This window comes from Desmodus rotundus, chromosome 1, assembly GCF_022682495.2.
Source record: "Desmodus rotundus isolate HL8 chromosome 1, HLdesRot8A.1, whole genome shotgun sequence".
NCBI lineage: Eukaryota > Metazoa > Chordata > Mammalia > Chiroptera > Phyllostomidae > Desmodus > Desmodus rotundus.
Window position 1 is genome coordinate 186,813,063 of NC_071387.1, and position 18,668 is coordinate 186,831,730.

At 37.9% G+C, this 18,668-nt stretch overlaps 1 protein-coding gene across 6 annotated transcripts in view; it reads right to left on the reverse strand.

Moving 5' to 3' along the window:
* The window catches only part of DNAH5 (dynein axonemal heavy chain 5), a 235,227-nt gene that overhangs the window by 44,986 nt on the left and 171,573 nt on the right, over positions 1 to 18,668 (reverse strand). For 5 of the 6 annotated variants that reach the window (XM_053913932.1, XM_053913940.1, XM_053913931.1 and 2 more), the window contains exons 56-63: positions 18,269 to 18,500; positions 16,992 to 17,106; positions 16,574 to 16,750; positions 12,777 to 12,980; positions 11,009 to 11,188; positions 6,906 to 7,043; positions 1,145 to 1,280; positions 315 to 631 (exon numbers count right to left, since the gene is read on the reverse strand). In XM_053913932.1, the coding sequence (XP_053769907.1) occupies positions 315 to 631; positions 1,145 to 1,280; positions 6,906 to 7,043; positions 11,009 to 11,188; positions 12,777 to 12,980; positions 16,574 to 16,750; positions 16,992 to 17,106; positions 18,269 to 18,500 (1,499 nt within the window). The remainder of the gene's footprint in view (positions 1 to 314; positions 632 to 1,144; positions 1,281 to 6,905; positions 7,044 to 11,008; positions 11,189 to 12,776; positions 12,981 to 16,573; positions 16,751 to 16,991; positions 17,107 to 18,268; positions 18,501 to 18,668) is intronic. The other variant, XM_053913933.1, reaches the window with a different exon arrangement.

Here is an 18,668-nt window from a genome sequence, read left to right on the forward strand (position 1 = left end):
AAACCTTTGAAAGATGGCATCAGTAGAGATCAACACATATGCAAATAATGCAATTTTTAGAAATTACTTCTAAATATCAATATCTAAATGTTATACACAAATGTTGGATCATTATGTTGTACACCTGAAACTAATATAATACTGTATGTCAATTATAAATTAATAAAATAAACCAAAATAAACAGAAAACAGCTCTGTAAGATTGATAGATAAAATTATTTCTAAAATTCAAATATTCCTTTATTCTTGCATTCCTGTTGATCTGGGGCAATAAAGATTGACTACTAACATTAATATACCCAAACACAAATTACCTGGAGTTCATTTTGGCTTTCTTTATTTTTAATCCAGATCTTGCCTTGAGTCTGTGGATCAATTAACAAAGGATAGCGAGATGCTTTTGTAACAATAATTCCATTCTGAATGGACAGGTCGTCATTTGGCAGGCCTTGGAGATTCCATTCGCTAATTGTAGGAGCATCAATCAACATCTCATTGAGATTCAGACTGTGTGCAAATGGAATTGCCCGGGCTTTCATTTCCTTCTGCCAGTCATTTAACAGCAGATTGCGAAATTCTTGGTTAAATGGACCAGAATAAGACAGAAAAGCCGTGGCCAACAAAACATCCCCTATAATGGAAAACAAAACACCACTGAAATAGTTTACAATCAGCGTTGTAATTTTTTAGAATATTGAAAATGAATAAAATGCTTTGAAAGTAAATTTCAGAAACCAAATTGTAACACTTGTTGCTGTGTCTCGATGAACAAGCAGTAGTTTGGTTCACTGTTAACCAGGGTCCAAATGGTCCACTGAGGGTTGGCTGCACTGAATTATTTTGACTTCTGAATTTTATATACAAGACTTAGAAGGCAGAGACTCCCTTCAAAGTGACTTTGTACCATTCACTCACAGAATTCAAAAGTGTCCTGATAATAAGAGGTTCGAAGGTGATTAACACACCTAATAAGGATTACACAGATGTCAGACCAATATTCATTCTTCTGAAATGCTGGAGACACACACACATATACACGACTTTAAAGTAATCAAGTGTTGGTCTGTATTTTGATTAAAGCTTAAATGTGCTAACTCCCTATCACAGTCAGCATATAATCTAATTAACAAAGAAATTTACATACCTACGAGTCTTTTAGTTTGTGCAGCAAACTCTTTACTTTGCTCTGTCCATCTTTCTTTTTCTCCTGCCAAGCCACCGATCAGAGCAGACGCCGTCTGCATCTTATGTCTGCACCGCTCGGCATCTTCAAGCAAGGTCTAAAAAACGTCAAAACCGGGAGAAAACTTCTGTTCAGATCAATACTGCCTCTGGCTAAAAAATGCAATTTAGAACATTATATGTTATCTGCCTGTCTGAGACACATGAGCCGTTCATTTCTTAGGAAGCATAAGATTCAGTTCCCATGTGCCTGTGTCTGCCCAAGCCTGTTTTAAGGAACTTGGATGTGTTCCTCATGAGGGGCCCCGAGCCAACTGGTCAGACCCTCCCCAGATGTTAACAAGTGAGAAATCATGAAAATTGGCATCACTTATGATTTCTCTATCTATAAAAGTAGAAATAAAATGCAAGCATACATGCCAACTCATAAAGCACAAAAAACATAAAGAACTACATATCCCCATTTAAAAATTAGAACAATTTCTCATGTAAAAGTTCCAATATTACTATTGCTTTATCTAACACCACATCTCCTTTCACTTCAAGTGAAACTTTAGATTATCTTCAGACTGTGGTGTCCTATAGCCCATTCACAAAGTTCATCCACACTTGACTCGGCAGGTCTCTCCCCTGCTGTTCCTTGTGTCACTCAAAGACCTTTAACCAGATTTCCACAAACTGTTGCCACTGGTTGCTTAGTTATTAAAAACAAATGGTTCTGTCTCTATGTTTAAGAGACAACTGTCAATTCTACTTGTAAAAATGTATATTTATGAAATAATAATAAATATGGATAAAGACTTAGCTGTGTAACCAGTCCCTGGAAGTTCATGTATAATATTTATATATATTTGTAATATTTATCTATATATTTAACATATACAGTTAACCCTTGAACAATGTGAAGGTTAGAGGTACCAACTTCCTAAAAAGTTAAATATTCACAGTAAGTTTTGATTCCTCAAAAACTTAACTACTAACAGCCTCTTGTTAACCAAAAGCCTTACTGATAACATAAACATTTGACACATATTTTTATGTTATGTGTTTTATATACTATATTTTTACAATAAAGATAGAGAAAATAAAATGTTAATAAAATCATAAGGAAGAGAAAATATATTTACAGTACTGTATGTATCTATCAATATTTTTTTTAAATCCATGTATAAGTGGGACCCACATAGTTAAAACCCATGTTGTTCGAGTGTCAACTGCATATGCTATATGTCTAACAATAGAGGATTATTTAAATATATTATGGCATGTTGTGAATAAAAGCTGGGTAGCTATGCTTATAGCCAACAAAATAAGACTTTAAAACCAAGGCTACAGTAAGAGACAAAGAAAGACACTGTATAATGATAAAGGGAACCATCCAACAAGAGGATACAACCCTAGTAAACATTTATGCACCCAACATAGGAACACCAAAATATGTAAAGCAAATCTTGATGGACATAAAAGGAGATATCAAGAGAAATACAGGCATAATCAAGGATTTTAACATCCCATTGACTTCAGTGGATAGATCTTCCAGGCAGAAAATCAACAAGGAGACAGTGGCCTTAAATGACACACTGGATCAAATGGACTTAATTGATATCTTCAGAGCATTTCACCCCAAAGCAGCAGAATATACCCACTTTTCAAGCACACATGGAATGTTTTCTAGGCTAGACCACATGTTAGGACACAAAACCAGTCTCATAAATTTAAGAAGATACACATCAAGCATCTTCTCTGACCACAATGCTATAAAACTAGACATCAGTCACAAGACGAACACTGAAAAACGCACAAAGACATGGAGGTTAAATAATACGTTATTAAACAATGAATGGGTCAACAACGAGATCAAGGAATAAATCAAAAGATACCTTGAAACAAATGAAAATGAGGACACAACAATCCAAAATCTGTGGGACACTGGGATAGCAATCCTAAGAGGGAAATTCATAGCATTACAGGCCTATCTCACAAAACAAAAAAAAAGCTCAAATAAACAATCTAACTTTATACTTAAAGGAAATTGAAAAAGCACAACAAGCAAAGCCCAAAGTGAGTAGAAGGAAGGAAATAATAAAGATCAGAAATAAACAAAATAGAGTCTAAAAAACTACACAAAAGATCAATGAATCCGAGAGCTGATTCTTTGAAAAGATAAACAAGAATGACAAACCTTTAACCAGACTCATCAGGAAAAAAGAGAGAGGACTCAAATAAATCAGAAATGAAAGAGGGGAAATAACAACTGACACCAAAGAAATACAAAGGATTGTAAGGAAATATTATAAGTAACTATACGCCAACAAACTGGACAACCTAGATGAAATGGATAAATTCCTAGAAACATACAATCTTCCAAAAATAAATCAGAAAGAATCAGAGAATCTGAATAGACAGATTACACCAAGTGAAACTGAAGCAGTAATCAAAAACCTCCCAAAGAACAAAAGCCCTGGACTGGATGGCTTCACAGGTAAATTTTAACAAACACTCTGAGAAGAACTGACACCTCTCCTTCTCAAATTATTTCATAAAATTCAAGATGAGGTAAGTCTCCCAAACTCATTTTAAGAGGCCAGCATTATCCTAATTCCAAAATCAGATAAAGACACTACAAAGAAAGAAAGTTATAGACCAATATCCTTGATGAACATAGATGCCAAAATCCTCAACAAAATATTAGAGAACAAAATACAGCAATGCACCAAAAAGATCATCCACAATGATCAAGTGGGATTTATTCTGGGCATGCAAGGTTGGTACAACATTTTCAAATCAATAAATGTGATATATCGCCAAAAAAATGAAGGTTAAAAAGTACATAATCATATCAATTTATCCAGAAAAAGCTTTTTATAAAATCTAGCACCCATTTATGATAAAAACTGTCAGCAAAGTGGGATTAGAGGGAACATACCTAAACATAGTAAAGCTCATATATGACAAACCCACTACCAGCATCATACTCAATGGGCAAAAACTATAAGTTTTCCCTTCAAGATTGGGAACAAGACAGAGATGTCCTCTTTCACCTCTTTTATTCCCAGCCAAGTCCTAGCCACAGCAATCAGACAAGAAAAAGAAATAAAAGGCATCTAAATTGGAAAGAAAGAGGTAAAACTGTCAATTATTTGCAGATGACATGATACTGTACATAGAAAACCCCAAGGATCCCACCAAGAAACTACTAGAACTGATAAATGAATTCAACAAGGTAGCAGTACACAAAATTAATATTCAGAAATCAGTTGCATTTTTATATGCCAATAACGAACTAACAGAAGGGGAAATTAAGAAAACAATCTTGTTCACAATTGCTACAAAAATAATAAAATACCTAGGAATTAACCTAACCAAGGACATAAATTACCTGTACTTAGAAAAGTATAAGACACTGAAGAAAGAAATAGATGATACAAATAAGTGGAAGCACATACCACGTTCGTGGACAGGAAGAATTAACATCATTAAAATGTCCATACTACCCAAAGCAATCTATAGATTCAACATAATTCCTATCAAGATTCCAATGACATATTTCACAGAACTAAAACAAGTATTTCAAAAATTTGTATTGAACCAAAAGAGGCCCCACTTAGCAACAGCAACCCTGAAAAAGAAGGAAGTTGGAGGAATCACACTACCTAATATCAAACTATACTATAAGGCCATAGTAAGCAAAACAGCCTGGTGTTAGCATAAAAACAGATTCATAGGTCAATGGAACAGAATTGAGAGCCCAGAAATAAACCCACAACTTTATAGTCAATTAATATTCAACAGAGAAAGCAAGCATATACAATGGGCTAGTGATAGTTTGTTCAATAAATGGCTTTGGAAAAATTGGACAGATACATGCAGAAAAATGAAACTAAACCACCTTCTTATACCACATACAAGAATAAATTCAAAGTGGATCAAAGACTTAAATGTTACACCCAAAACCATACAAACCATAGAGGAAAACATAGGCAATAAATCTCAGACATTACTTCTACCAATATTCTATTGGATATATCTTCCCAGACAAGGGAAACAAAAGAAAAAATAAACAAATGGGACTACATCAAACTAAAAAGTTTCTGGACAGCAAAGGAAATCATCAACAAAATAAAAAGACAATCTACAGAGTGGAAGAACAAAATCACCAATATATCTGACAAGGGGTTAATATCTAAAATTTATAAAATTTTTACAAAACTCCCCACCAAAAAAACAAACAACCGAATTAAAAAGTGGGCAAATGACCTGAATAGACACTTCTCCAAAGAGGACATACGTTGGCCAATAGACACATGAAAAGATGCTCAATGTCTCTAATCATCAGAGCAATGCAAATAAAAATCACAATGAAATACCATCTCTCACCTGTCAGAATGGCTATCATCAATAAATCAAAAGACAACAAGTACAGGTGAGGATGTGGAGAAAGGCGAATCCTATTGCATTGTTGGAGGGAATACAGATTGCTGCAGCCACTATGGAAACCAGCATGGAGATACCTCAAAAACAAAAATGGATCTGCCTTTGATCCAGCTATACCACCTCTGGGACTATATCTGAAGGAACTCAAAACACTAATTCAAAGTAACATAAACACCTCTATGTTCAATGCAGTGTTGTTAACAATCACCAAGATATGGAGGCAACCCAAGTGCCTATCAGTAGATGAATGGATAAAACAACACACAACATTTACACAATGGAATACTACTCAGCTGTAAAAAAAAAGAGTATTTTACCCTTCGAGATAGTATGGATCAACCTAGAGAACATTATGCTAAGTGAAATAAGCCAGTCAGAGAAAGACAAATACCATATGATTTCAATTGTAAGTGGAATCTAACGAACAAACTGACTAACAAGGAAAATGGGGACAGACTCATAAATAAAGAGCGGGATGACAGCTATGGAGGGTGGGGGAGGTTAGGGGGTAAAGAGATTGAGCAAAAAGGAAAAAAGACTCATGGGCAACAGTGTAGTGATTGTTGGGGGGAGGGGATATAAGGGGAGAAAATGGTAATGGGAAAAAATACAATAAAGATTAAATTTTTAAAAAAACAATCATTGAGAAAAATATATAAAAATTTGTAATCATGATATATCATTAAGTTAAAAATTCAATGTATAAAGCAGTATGTACTGAATTATCTGTTATAGTTTTAAATGGATTTAAATACATATATAATTGGAGGCAAATATTCAAATATGAAGTGATAAAGAGCAAAATATTTCGAGTGGTCCTCTCCATAGTTACCTATGTGTATTTTCTGTAAGGAACATGAATTGCTTTTGTAGTAATAACACAATCCAGTGCTTTACAAAAGCATGATATTTATTCAGCCTGCCTAAAAGATTGTTTCAAAGATTAAATAAAATAAAAGTGGGAGAGCATGATTTGAAAAACATAAGAAAAAATGTTACACATGATTCTATTATTTTCATCATTATAAGGTAACTCAGAATGTTCATGCTCCAGAACCGACTCCTATTCTGGCTGAACATCCCAATATCTCACCAACGGACCTTAGTGTCTGTTAAAAAAAAACTCCAGAGCTCAGTCAGGAATGATGTGCTGTGTGCCTGTGTTTGTATAAATTCAATAAAGCCTTGCTGTAGCCAAACCTTTGGAGAGAGAAAGTAAAAAAGGAATGAAGGGATTATCACAGCCTTGTAGAAGGGTGACAGTCCCTCCCAGGCCAGGGGACAGTTACCTGCTTCTCGGACATGGCCTGTTCATACTCGGCCTGCACCACATCAAGCTCTGCCTGCTTGTGGTCCAGCTCCGCCTGCGCCTCCTGCAGGTCCTGCATGGCCAAGGCGTGGCGATTCTCCTGCACCACCAGGTTGGCCTGCGCAGACACACAGGAGTGGGGATGGGCATCAAACCACACACCCAGCATTGCCGAGTCTGACAACACTCATCTCTGCCTCGTGGTTACACCTCTTCTTTGTTCCATCCTTAGAGTCTTTTCAAATCACATTAAGACAAGACTAAATCTTCATGTGAACTTGACATAAATGTTTACCAGCAAAAAGTTAAAATCCATTAGAATATAAGTCAGTAATGTTTTTCCATATTTTAGGCTTTGGTGGCCAAAATGTAAACTCAAGGCATTGTTCAGTTACTTACTGAAAACTGTAAGAATTTTCTTATTTCGTGAGTCATATGAATATGGGTAGTGGGTTAGATTTGGTCTGTGGGCCATAGTTTGTTAATTCCTAAATCAGAATATTGCAATACTAAATATACATTGGTAAGTTAAAGAACACTGTATTATTAAGAGTTTCAGGGAAGAAAAACTTTTCTGTTTGAAACAATCTGTATAGCAGAACTGACCACTATTCATGAGGATGTTAAAACCAGAAGGATGGAAGAAACTTGTTCACTAAATATAAAGTTCTAGGTGTTGTGGATAGTGATGGTCTTCATGTTGTTCCTGTAATTTTCATGCATTGCTTGCTTTTCAAAAAAGAATTGATACCTTGAGTTATGACCAATTAAAAATATCCATGTTAAGGAAGCTACTAAGTTACACTCAACAGACATAATCAAAAGCAGTATTAGTAAAAGATGAGGTAGAAAAATAGTCCAAGCGTATAGGAACTTAGATTCTTTTGACAATTTTTCTGATACAAGATTTCTCCTCTTAAAAATCTTAAAATGTTAAAATTGAATCTTAGCGGGGAGATCCACTATGAAAGCCATCTTCTTTGTGAAGTGTTTAGGATGAAAAGGCTATCTTAAAAATATTTTTTGTGATGAATTATTTTCCTATTTGAAAACCTCAGGCTCCTAAATTTTGGCAGAATAATTCTTTAAGGGAAAAGTCTGAGTTCTGTAACTGACTAGCACCAAGGACAGGCAACAGCATGGGTTAAAATTATGTTTAAAAAGAAACTGACTCTTGGGACATATCTTTCCTCAGTTCTTTTCTAAGCTGTACCTGTTGCCAAGGCTTAAACATGGAAGAAAAGCAATGTCACCGTGCCAACTCACTAAATTACCCAATAATATCAAACTACCAGAGCCCCAAAGATTTTGAATACTTTCTAAGAATTCACTTTAAGAAAATGCTCAAGTGAAGCTCTCCAAAGCTGCTAACTAAAATGTATAGAATCTTTTGAACCCAACTGCTCACCAGAGGAGTTGCAGGACCAGGTTCAGGTTCATTAAACTCTGGGAGCCTCAGTGTCTCCACTGAAATACTGAAAATCTACCTTTTAGCATTTGTGTATGTGTCTGTGTGTAAGTGTATGTGAGTGTGTGTGTGTGAGAAGATTAAATAAGATAACATATGTAAAAACCCAAGTCTGGGACCTGGCATACAAGTTCAGTAACTAATAGATATTGTTATTGTAATTGTTATTGTTTGTATTCAATATTTAAGGCCTTACTGTTGTAATGTTCTGTTTATACAGACTGATATTGACTGGTTTTCATAGAGTTTTCAAGGAGAGAGCTCATTATAATGAAATTGAATAGACTATAAATTGCTATTGTTAGAATTAATATTTAAGTTTATTCCCTACTAGAAGTCGGCTGGCCCATTTATAGGGGTTGTGAGATGAAAGAGAATGGCTCCTATGTGTCTCCATCACTAATTGGCATTAAAGAGGTTGCAAGTAGAGTTCAATGAGTGCCTTAATCTGTCCTCAATTAGGAAGCAGGAGTTTGCAGGTGGAGCCCTTCCAGGAATAAGAGACGTTAGAGGCCTCAGTAAGTATTTCTTAACATATTAAGGAAAGCTACCCAATGATAACTTGTACTCCCTCGTCTTCGACTTCTCCCTACATAGTGAATGCATAGGATCTATGGGACTGCATTTATTTTTACGACTGCAATTATGAGACATCTGACAAAATTAATGTTCCCAGATGCTAGGAGGGCACTCCCAGAACAGACTTCTCAGGAAGAGAAGTGGAGGTTCCAGGAGCAAGTAGAAGGTCCCAACTTATAATGGTAATTCCCTTCACTTCCGACTGTGGGGTCCAGGTTTTCCTTGGACGGGGTGGAGGCTGAAATGTATTGAACATAAGGGAGGAGACCCATTGTTCTCATGTAAGCCTTATTCTGAATGCCACCATTTTATACTGAATTCAGCTCATTTTATTTAAAATAACTACAACAAAATAAAAACTACCCATCATTATAGGGAACCAATCTGCTTGGCATGGCAAATGTAGCCCAGCCCTATCAGAAAACCGACAGGCGCCAAGTCGGCACACAGGAGCAAAATCCATGGATCAGCTTTCCCGTGGGAAAACCAGGCCTGCATTACACATAGGCTGCTTTGAGACTTGCTCTTGCTAAAACTCCCTCACCCTGAGCTGAAGCAGCAAATGCTTACTGCATATCTTTAAAGTAACTTCCTAAAGTCTGTGCTAACTCTCCCAAGGATGGAGTGTAACCAGACCAATCACTCTTATCATTCCCTTGCATTTGCAACATTTTTTCCTTGTTCATCTGTAAGAAGTAATCAGTAACATCCTTTCCTTTGTTATCTGTAAAAAGTAATCACCTAAAGCAAACCTGAGCATAATGAATGAAAACCTTCTTTGATGTATACTATTAGAAAGCAATAAAAGCCTGTCCAGGCAAGGGTCCAGGCGCTCTCTCTCTCTCAGTGAGTGGCCATGCCGTCCCTTTTTCTCCACAGGACTTCTGCAGTCCATGTGAATTTGTTCGTCGCATCCATATCACCGCAGACACTGCTGGCCGGAGTCCACATCACATCATGAATTCAACTGTCATTTCCTTAAAGACAATATGTATGCTGGAAAAATTATCAAGCATTCCCCATACTTTTCATTTGAGATGGTTATACTTCAGTCACTATCAGAACATTGTTTTTTGAGCCATGCTGGAGTCTTCAATGGCTCCCAAATTCACAAGGTCAGACAGCAAAACGTCAATTACTTTCTCTAAAAGTCTTTAAGCCAAATGAGTCTCTCTTTTTTTTAAGGTTTCCCTAAGACTGCAAGGGCCTCCACAACTGAATAAATGGTCCTGGTGTAATAATAATTAGAAACTAAAGCCAGACTTGCAATTCTATCCCTGTCCTTTCTACTTTTATTTCTATCATTATTATTAAGTTCCTTGGGTAGTTTTAAGCATTAAGTGGATTTTAGTTGATGACTGAAAGAGATCAGACTCATACAAAAGCAAAACAATCAACAAAACCATGAGGTATATATTGGGGACATCAGTATCCCATTTTCTAAACATGTACTTGCTTCTGTATCTGCTGAAGACTGAATGTCATTGAATGGTGGGGGACTGTGCACAAATGAAGTGTGGAAATACAGTCATGTGAAGGGAAACAGGCATATTCCCAAATCGCAGTAAATCATAAAGTGATAATATTCAGTGTCTTTCCTGAGGGACAAAGGAGAGGAAATACTATGTCATGCCTTGCAACCAAGACCAGCCACCAACATCCATGTGTCAACCCTGCCTGTTCCATAGGATTTCCTGGCACAAGATCTTGAACATCATTGGATGATTCTGTACTATAGTTTTCTGTGTTTCTTTTTGGAAGTTGACAATGAGTAGGAAACTATCCAGCCACCCACATGGGCTTGGTACTCTTGCAGAGGGTCCCTGCTTGAGGCTCACAGCATTCTCATTGGAGGAAGAGTGCAGAGAAGAAGGAAACAACTTGTGCACAGCCTTCCTGTCACTTGTTGTCCCCGTGGACTTGAGTCCAACAATACCAAAGGCTGAAAACTCCTGTACTGTGTGAAAAGACAAAATCCCTTTGCCCCAGAGACCCCTCCCCGGTGCACATTACACAGTCCCACCCAGAAGGCTTACCTTCAGAGGCAACACCTCTTTGTTTATAGAAAAGAAGGAAGCCATGGCTTTGGTCCAGGAACACAGACCGGCTACATTCCCGCATACGCGCTTAGCGGTTTCAATGTTGTAGTCTGCCATTTCGAAGTAAGGATTCAAAAGTTCTATCACTTCTTCATTGATTGTGTCTTTTGGGAATTGCTGTGGAAAAGGGACTAAAATTCAGTCAAAATACTTCCCATGAAGTCATATTTACATTATGCTCACAATGCTATTGGGCACTGAAAGGATGAATGACATCATATTTTGTCAACATTTCAGGATATCAGGCAAAAGTCCTAAAGGTGAAAGGAGAATAAGCAATGATGGCAAAGAAGTCAGAATGCACTTTATCTTCTGTGGACAAGATATATCAACCCTAAATAAATTTTCTGTGATCCAGGGAAAAAGGAAATTATTTCAATGACAAATACTAATATGGTTATTAGAATTCCCAAAGCAATAAAATTTTCATGTCATTAATCCTAAATAGGTGAATTATAAACCCATAAAATCAACAATGGAAAACTAACACACAGAGGGATATTTAGCCAAAGGACATATATATTTAGCACATAGTGACAACTAAATCCTTAATACATTCAGCAGTTCTACTAAACTCACCTGAAATGTGATGATAATAACTTTGACATTAGGCCCTGGAGGTAATGAATTCATTTCTAATCATAGAACTATCAATATGGAAGAATTGTTATCTCCTAGAATAAAATTTTTTAAATAGTAGCAGAAATGGGTAAAGAATGCCTTCTTACATCAAGAGAAAATACCGAACAAGCGATGAAATTGGACCTCTTAAAAGTGGTGTTTGATCATCTAAAAGAGAATGGTTGAGTGTTTTCCAAGTAGAAAAAAGAAATTAGCACCTAAATAACTCAGTGAAACAAGGCTTCACAGGAGACATTTAATGCAGGGTGGAACACAATCTCATTCAGACCTGCTTTAACACATGTTTCTTTAATGTGACTTGAAAGGGTGAAGTCAGAAGAAAAATCAGAATAATCAGGAGCAACTTAAGGGTGTTGGTGACAAAAGGCAAATCACAAGGGAGCTTCCAGGATATATACCTGCTCTGTCACCAGATATGTAATGCAGGCTCTTGCTAGGATTCAAGTCCACTGTCACATTTATCTGTGAAAACGTCCCTGCCACCATTACCATTCCAACGCACCCAATCAGAGTTCACCACCTCTTTTCCATTCAGCATGTTATTCCCTCACAGTGGTGCTGACCTCACAGCATCTCATGTTTTAATCGTCCGGGACAAGTCTGTGTGGCCCTCTAGTTTCATAAGTTACTTCTTGTTATGGCTGCTGTAAGAGGATCTGGCCACGGCAGCCACTGGGCAATGTTGAATTGAAAACAGACTGAAAGATAGTGCTAAAGTTACGTCTTGGGAAATGGATGTGGGTTGGGTATTCCCAATCAGTTTTCTCAAGTTCTAAATAGGAACAGTAAAACAATAAAACTTCTAGAGAAAAACACAGAAGCATTCATTTTGCCTTAGAGGAGACAAAGATTTCCTAAAGAGAGCGCAGAGAGCACTCAAGGAAAATATGGAAAAATTGGACTACATTAAACTTAAGCATCTGCTTATCAAAAGACACCATTAATACAATGAGCAACTAAGGCAGAAAGTGGGAGATGATATTTTCAAACATATAAATGATAAATCACTCGTATTTTATATATAAAGAAATTCGGCAAAGTAGTAAAAACTTGAACTACCCACCTGCAAGTTCTGTAAAAAGTTCCCGGCAGTCATCAGTTTTAAGGACTCCTGCCAGGAGGGAATCGTGCAGCTCTTTTCCGGGTCGGTTTTCACGGCACTGACCTTCCTGTGAAACAGCAGCAGCACACAGTCCATGATCCTCATGATGAGATGAGGGGGCCGGCCCAGCGTGCGGACAGTGGCAATGTCCGAAGGCTTGATGGTCTGGCGGGGGAAGGGAGAATGTCATCCAGTCTCAGAGGAGAACATGCAGGCAAACCTTTCATCTCCAAATGCTATGATTTTGACAGAGGAAAACGAGCATTTTTAAGTCAGATGCAGTCATGGGGACTAGATGAATATTTAATCCCAAAGAAACCCACGTCTCCAAAAGTCCAAATGTTTACAACTCAAACTGACAAGGAGGAAAGAAACATCGCTGAGGAGATAAGGAGCTGTGACTTCCCTAGAACTGTACGGACCATTCAGTGTCAGAAAACAGAATAGTATAATCTGAAAGAAAAAAGAATAGTCAGCACTTATGTACATACCGGGGATTCTCAACCAGGAAAACTCCAGTATTTGCAGGGCTTTTTGACTCATTAGTTATGTAGGTCAAGAATCTGCCTCTCTCTCAAGCAACTCTGACTTGTCACAGTAGACTGACATGAGTGGGTAGCCCCAGGCTGACAGACTGAATAATTAGAGGTTTCTTAGCTGGAAACTAACCTTTAAATGACAGAACCTGGGCAATAGGAATTCCACTAAGTTGTTAGAAAAGTTTTGTTCCATTTCCAATATGGAGATTTTTATAGCGTAAATTATTGAATAATCGCATAGAACCCCTGTGGTTGATAATAACTGTCCTCTCTCTTAAACTCTTTGTGGAATAAGCATTGGGAAAATATTAAATATAATAATCTGATATAGTCTCCTTTCTAGGACAAACAGTTGTACATCCATTCCTTCCACATCCTGAAAACCTTCCATCTTATTTGTATCTGCCTTCCTCCTGCCAGAAGAAGATACCCAGCGTCCTTCTCATCAAAGCTAATGATATTTTCTCCAAAAAGAAAAGATCTCTCTCTTTTCTTTTTGGAGAAAGAAAGAAAATCACTAACCTGATAGAAATGTAACTATATACTTTGAAAAGGTTTGTTTCAACAGACTAGTATTTGTGAAGGAGAATTTGTGTTTTAAAAAAAAGAAGAAGAAGCTAGAGATGGCAGACGGACCTTTACATGAGAAGTGTGTCTGTAAAGGAAAGAAATATAATAGCAGCCAATGGGGAAACTGGGGTAAAATTAAAGTTGTGCAAAGTATAAAAGCTGAGCATGCTTATTTTACTTTGGCTTTAGAAAGGGGAATTTTCCAACAGGATTGAGCTCATTATTTTAAGGTACCCAGGTAAATGGAGTTTGAGATACGGTTATATATGAAGTTCAACCTATTTCAGCAAAGTATTGAAATCCTCTTTTTTCAGCAGACAAAGCAATATGACTGTTACATAATTTCCCATACATCACTGCAATATAATACGTATTTAACATCTGGAGGCATTTTGTATATTTACATCAAGTCAGATTAGCGTTGAGTAAGAAAGAGACACGTTCTTTGCTGTTACCTTATTTGTTGTATCAGTTTATGTAACCTGAGGCCACAATGTTACAGTTTGGATGTACCTGGAACTTTCTTTGTATACACTAGTGGTACCACATTTCAAGATTTCGAAAGCTCCCAAAGAGACAGTAAGATGGAGGCACAACCAATGAAAGAAATTATTAAAACCCTCTTGCACACGCCCCATCATCTTACCCCTGTTCCCACACATTTCTGCACTGATTATATAACGCAGAATGTTTGAGTGATAGAGAGCACTAAATTAGGAGGATCGTGGAAAATACTTTATAATATTAAAAGAGATGCTAAGCCTTTTAAGTCTTAGGAAAATGCAAGTATTTCAGCAAGACCTGAGATGCCATATGCTCTATTCCTAGGATGCCATTAGGTATGATGAGTTCAATAACGGTTTAGAAGTTTCTTTACACTATCGTTGTCTTTTCTCTGTTGATCAGACACTCAGAGAAGCCAACAAGCCTCGTAAAGGTCGGGGGGCAAGGATAAAGAGCAGACTCTCAAAAGAGATATCTGCATCCCCATGTTCACTGCAGCGTTATTCACAATAGTTGAGATATAGAAGCAACCTGAATGTCCATCGATGAATCCATGAATAAAGAAAATATTTTGTATATAAATAAAATTCAGCCTTAAAAAGAAGAAAAACAGATCCTGCCACTCATGACATGGACCTAGAGTAAGTGAAATAAGCCAAACACAGGAAGACAAACACTGAATGACCTCATTTATGTGTAGAGTCTAAAGTAGTCACTCACAGAAGCAGAGAGGAAAATGGTGGTTGCCAGGAGCTGGGGAGAGAGGAAAGGAGGAGGTGATGGTCAAAGGGTACAAAGTTTCAGTCATGCCAGGTAAATAAATCCTAGACATCTATACAGCATAATGCTGATAGTTAACAATCCTGTATTATATACTTAAATTTTGTTAAGAAGGTAGATATTGCAATAAAAAGTAGTAATAATATTAAAGGGAGCAGGAGGAAATTTTGGAGGGTGATAGGTATTTCTATGGCCTTGTGGTGTTGATGGTTTCATAGGTGTATACTGGTCCCCCAAGTCATCAGGTTGTGCACATTAAGTACATACAGCTTTTTGCATGAAAATCATACCTCAGTAAGTGTTTTTTAAGGAGGAGAGATGAGGTGCCCACCAATCTGACAGACTGAAGACCCTGGAGGACTTCAAGGCCTATGGAAGACAGTTTGGCCAATGCATGGACGAACAGTGAAGTGACAAGAGAAGACACGTCACACATGTAAGAGCAGTGTGAAAAGTTGGAGAGATTAAAAAAGAAGGCAAGATCTAATTCGGATATTGTAGATTGACTCAAAAAGCTTAAAGACTTCACTTGGATCAAACAGATTCGGAAATGTTTCAGGAAGTATGCTAAAGAAGTGGTTAAAAAATAATAATTACAGAATCGAATAAATGCATGCTCAGTGGAGCTTATGTTACTTGAATTAGCAGTGGGCAGATCAGCAGAGCTCCCTCTCTCCAGCAGCTTTTTATCCAGGAATCAATTACACAAGGCAGCAGATGAGTAAGACTGAAGTAAAAGCAATCTTACATTGAGCCCCCCCAAAATCTTAAATTGAGACTTCAAAACTGGACCAAGTCCTTTAAAGTGTGCTCTAGTTCACTAACCTCATCATATTTCTTCAGAATCCAACCTCCTACCTAACTTCCCTATTTGTTTTCGCCACACAATTGTATTGAATAATTGTGTTGGAAGCTTGATCAAACTTGGACATTAAAGAGCTACTTTAGATCAGTACTTCTTCATATGGATAATTCACAGATAAACTCATAGAATGTTATGTCTCACAGAACCACTATAAGGTCCTCAAGGAATGAGTGAAGAGGTGATATTTTAGCAATTGTATGCCGCTTTCTCAAAGTCACATAGCTCAATGGTGACACAGTAGAAATGAGAACCCACGACTCCTATTGCCATGGCATGACGTTGCCCGTCAATCAATCATGAGTGGGGAAATGAGATGTGATGTAGCACATGCAAAATCTATAAAAAGCTAATAACGTCTCCAAGCAAAAAATATTACTTGAAGTTGTTCCTGTGGAGATAGCGTTGGTCTGAAGCACTAGAGCATTTCCTGTTGTTATCATCATTTCTTAGTCTTCCTCCTGGCCCTTCAACTTGACATCTGTGATGTCACACAGACTTACCTGCAGGGCCGCTTCTGCTTCTTCTAAAGCAGGCTTGGCTGCTTCCAGTTTCTCTTCAGCAATGGCTTTATCTTTAGAGATGCTGTCTACAATGGCCTGTGCTTTGTCCTTCACCTTCTGCACCTCAGCCTTGACCTTTTCAGCAGCCTGTGCCTTCATCGTCACTTCCTTTAAGACCTAGTTCCACATAAAACAAAAATTACCGAAGACTGAGCTGAAAAGGTACATTTTTTGCCTTGATTTCTTGATTTTGTCCACTTATAAAATTTTTCATACATAAAACTATGGGTATTGTATGCTAGTGGAAGTAAGTAATTTGCACTTTGGTGGCTATAATTTAGCAACTATGCATACATCATTAACATTTGTGAACAGGGAATGCAAAATGCACGTGGTCCACATGTGAATGTCTACCCACCATGTCGGCTTTATCATTTGCCACTTGTAGCTCCTTTTCTTTCACTTCCAGTTCTTTGCTCAGAGCTGCAACAGACTCTGAAGCTTCTTTTAGCTTTTTCAATCCAGTATTCATCCTGGCATTGAAAAATCCAAGGGATCAATGTTAAATTTTGTGGTACTTGGCCACATTTTCCAAGTGGTCTACTATTATACTTAATAATGGCCATACTTGAAGAAGGAATATATATGCACATAGCAAATCGACCAGGGCTGGACAGAAAGGGTGCAGGGCCAGGCCTGATTCTAGCCTGAAGACATTTATAAGTTTTCCATAGACTGTGTGTGGGAAGAAAACTTGCTAACAATATTCTGCATGACATGAGGAACCACAGAGGGTCTGGAATCTGTATCATGTAGGTAACATGCTTCATGAAGTTTAGCTAAATGAAAATAGACTTCAAATACTTGAAGCCCTATCTAGGAGGAAGCAAAATTAATGACTTCTGTTTGTCAAAAGAGACCAATGAGGTTTAAAAAAGAAAGATTTGGGATCAAGAGAAGAAAGGAATTTAAAGCCAGGAGAACAGCGTCATGACAGGACTAGCTGCCTGCCTGAACCTGAACTAATGCATCATAAAGACTGAAGCCCTCAGAGTTATTTAATCCAGCCACCCATCCAGGTGTCCCTCATCCAGGTATAACAACCCTGGCGATTCTGGCCATATTTCAGCAGAAGATACAAGTGGTCAGGAAGAGCAGGGCAGAGAGTGAAATTCAGAACAAACTTCAGCAAAATAGGGCATTCCCATGCAGAGAACATCAGACAGACCATCCTAGACACACAGAAAGGCAGAATGGGTGATAGAACGGTATGAGAGGAGGGAGGAGGGGATATCTGGGTCCTCAGCTTCCTTCCAGGTCTACTATTCCTATAATTATGTCAGTCATTATTGGACAAAGTGCTAGGCTACCAAAAAACAGCAACATTTTATCCTACTGGGCAAGAATAAAGCCCCTAGCAACCATAAAACCCTTTACATAGGCTTGCGAGGAGGGCTTTCCATCCTCAGCACTACTGGCCCTTGGGGATGAAGAACTGTCTGATGTGGAGATCGTCCTGGGCACTGCAGGAGGATCAGCAGCACCCCTGGCCTCCACTTAGTTGATGACGGTAGCACCGCTGCACAGCCCCCACCACCCGAGTTTTAACAAACAAAAATGTTCACTTGGAGCAAATTTGCCCGCCATTGAGAGCCACTGAGTTAAAACAACTCTGTACTTGAACTTCACATTTACCTGTTGGCCAGAGTTTGCACTTCCACGCGCTTCTCTCCATATATCAACTTATAGCCCTGAATAAAGGAGAGGTATGATTTGGGAGTCACGTGGGTAGAACGTCGGAATCTCTGGAAATAATCAACACACTTCTCAGCTACCCCATCCTGGAAGGAGCCCATGCACTGGACCACTTCCTTCTTGGTTTCCAAACTGCAGTCAATATCATAGGAAGAGAGGAAGTGTTCCGACACTAGAAAGAATAAAGACAATAGCGTATGAAACATGAGCATGAATTACCACTGTAAAAGTTCACTGGCTATTTTTAAAAGACTCAGACATTGCTGAGGACTCCATACCACTTTTATAGCCCCAACCAGGTAGATATAAGTCAGCATTTTTGGTCCCAGGCCTATGACTT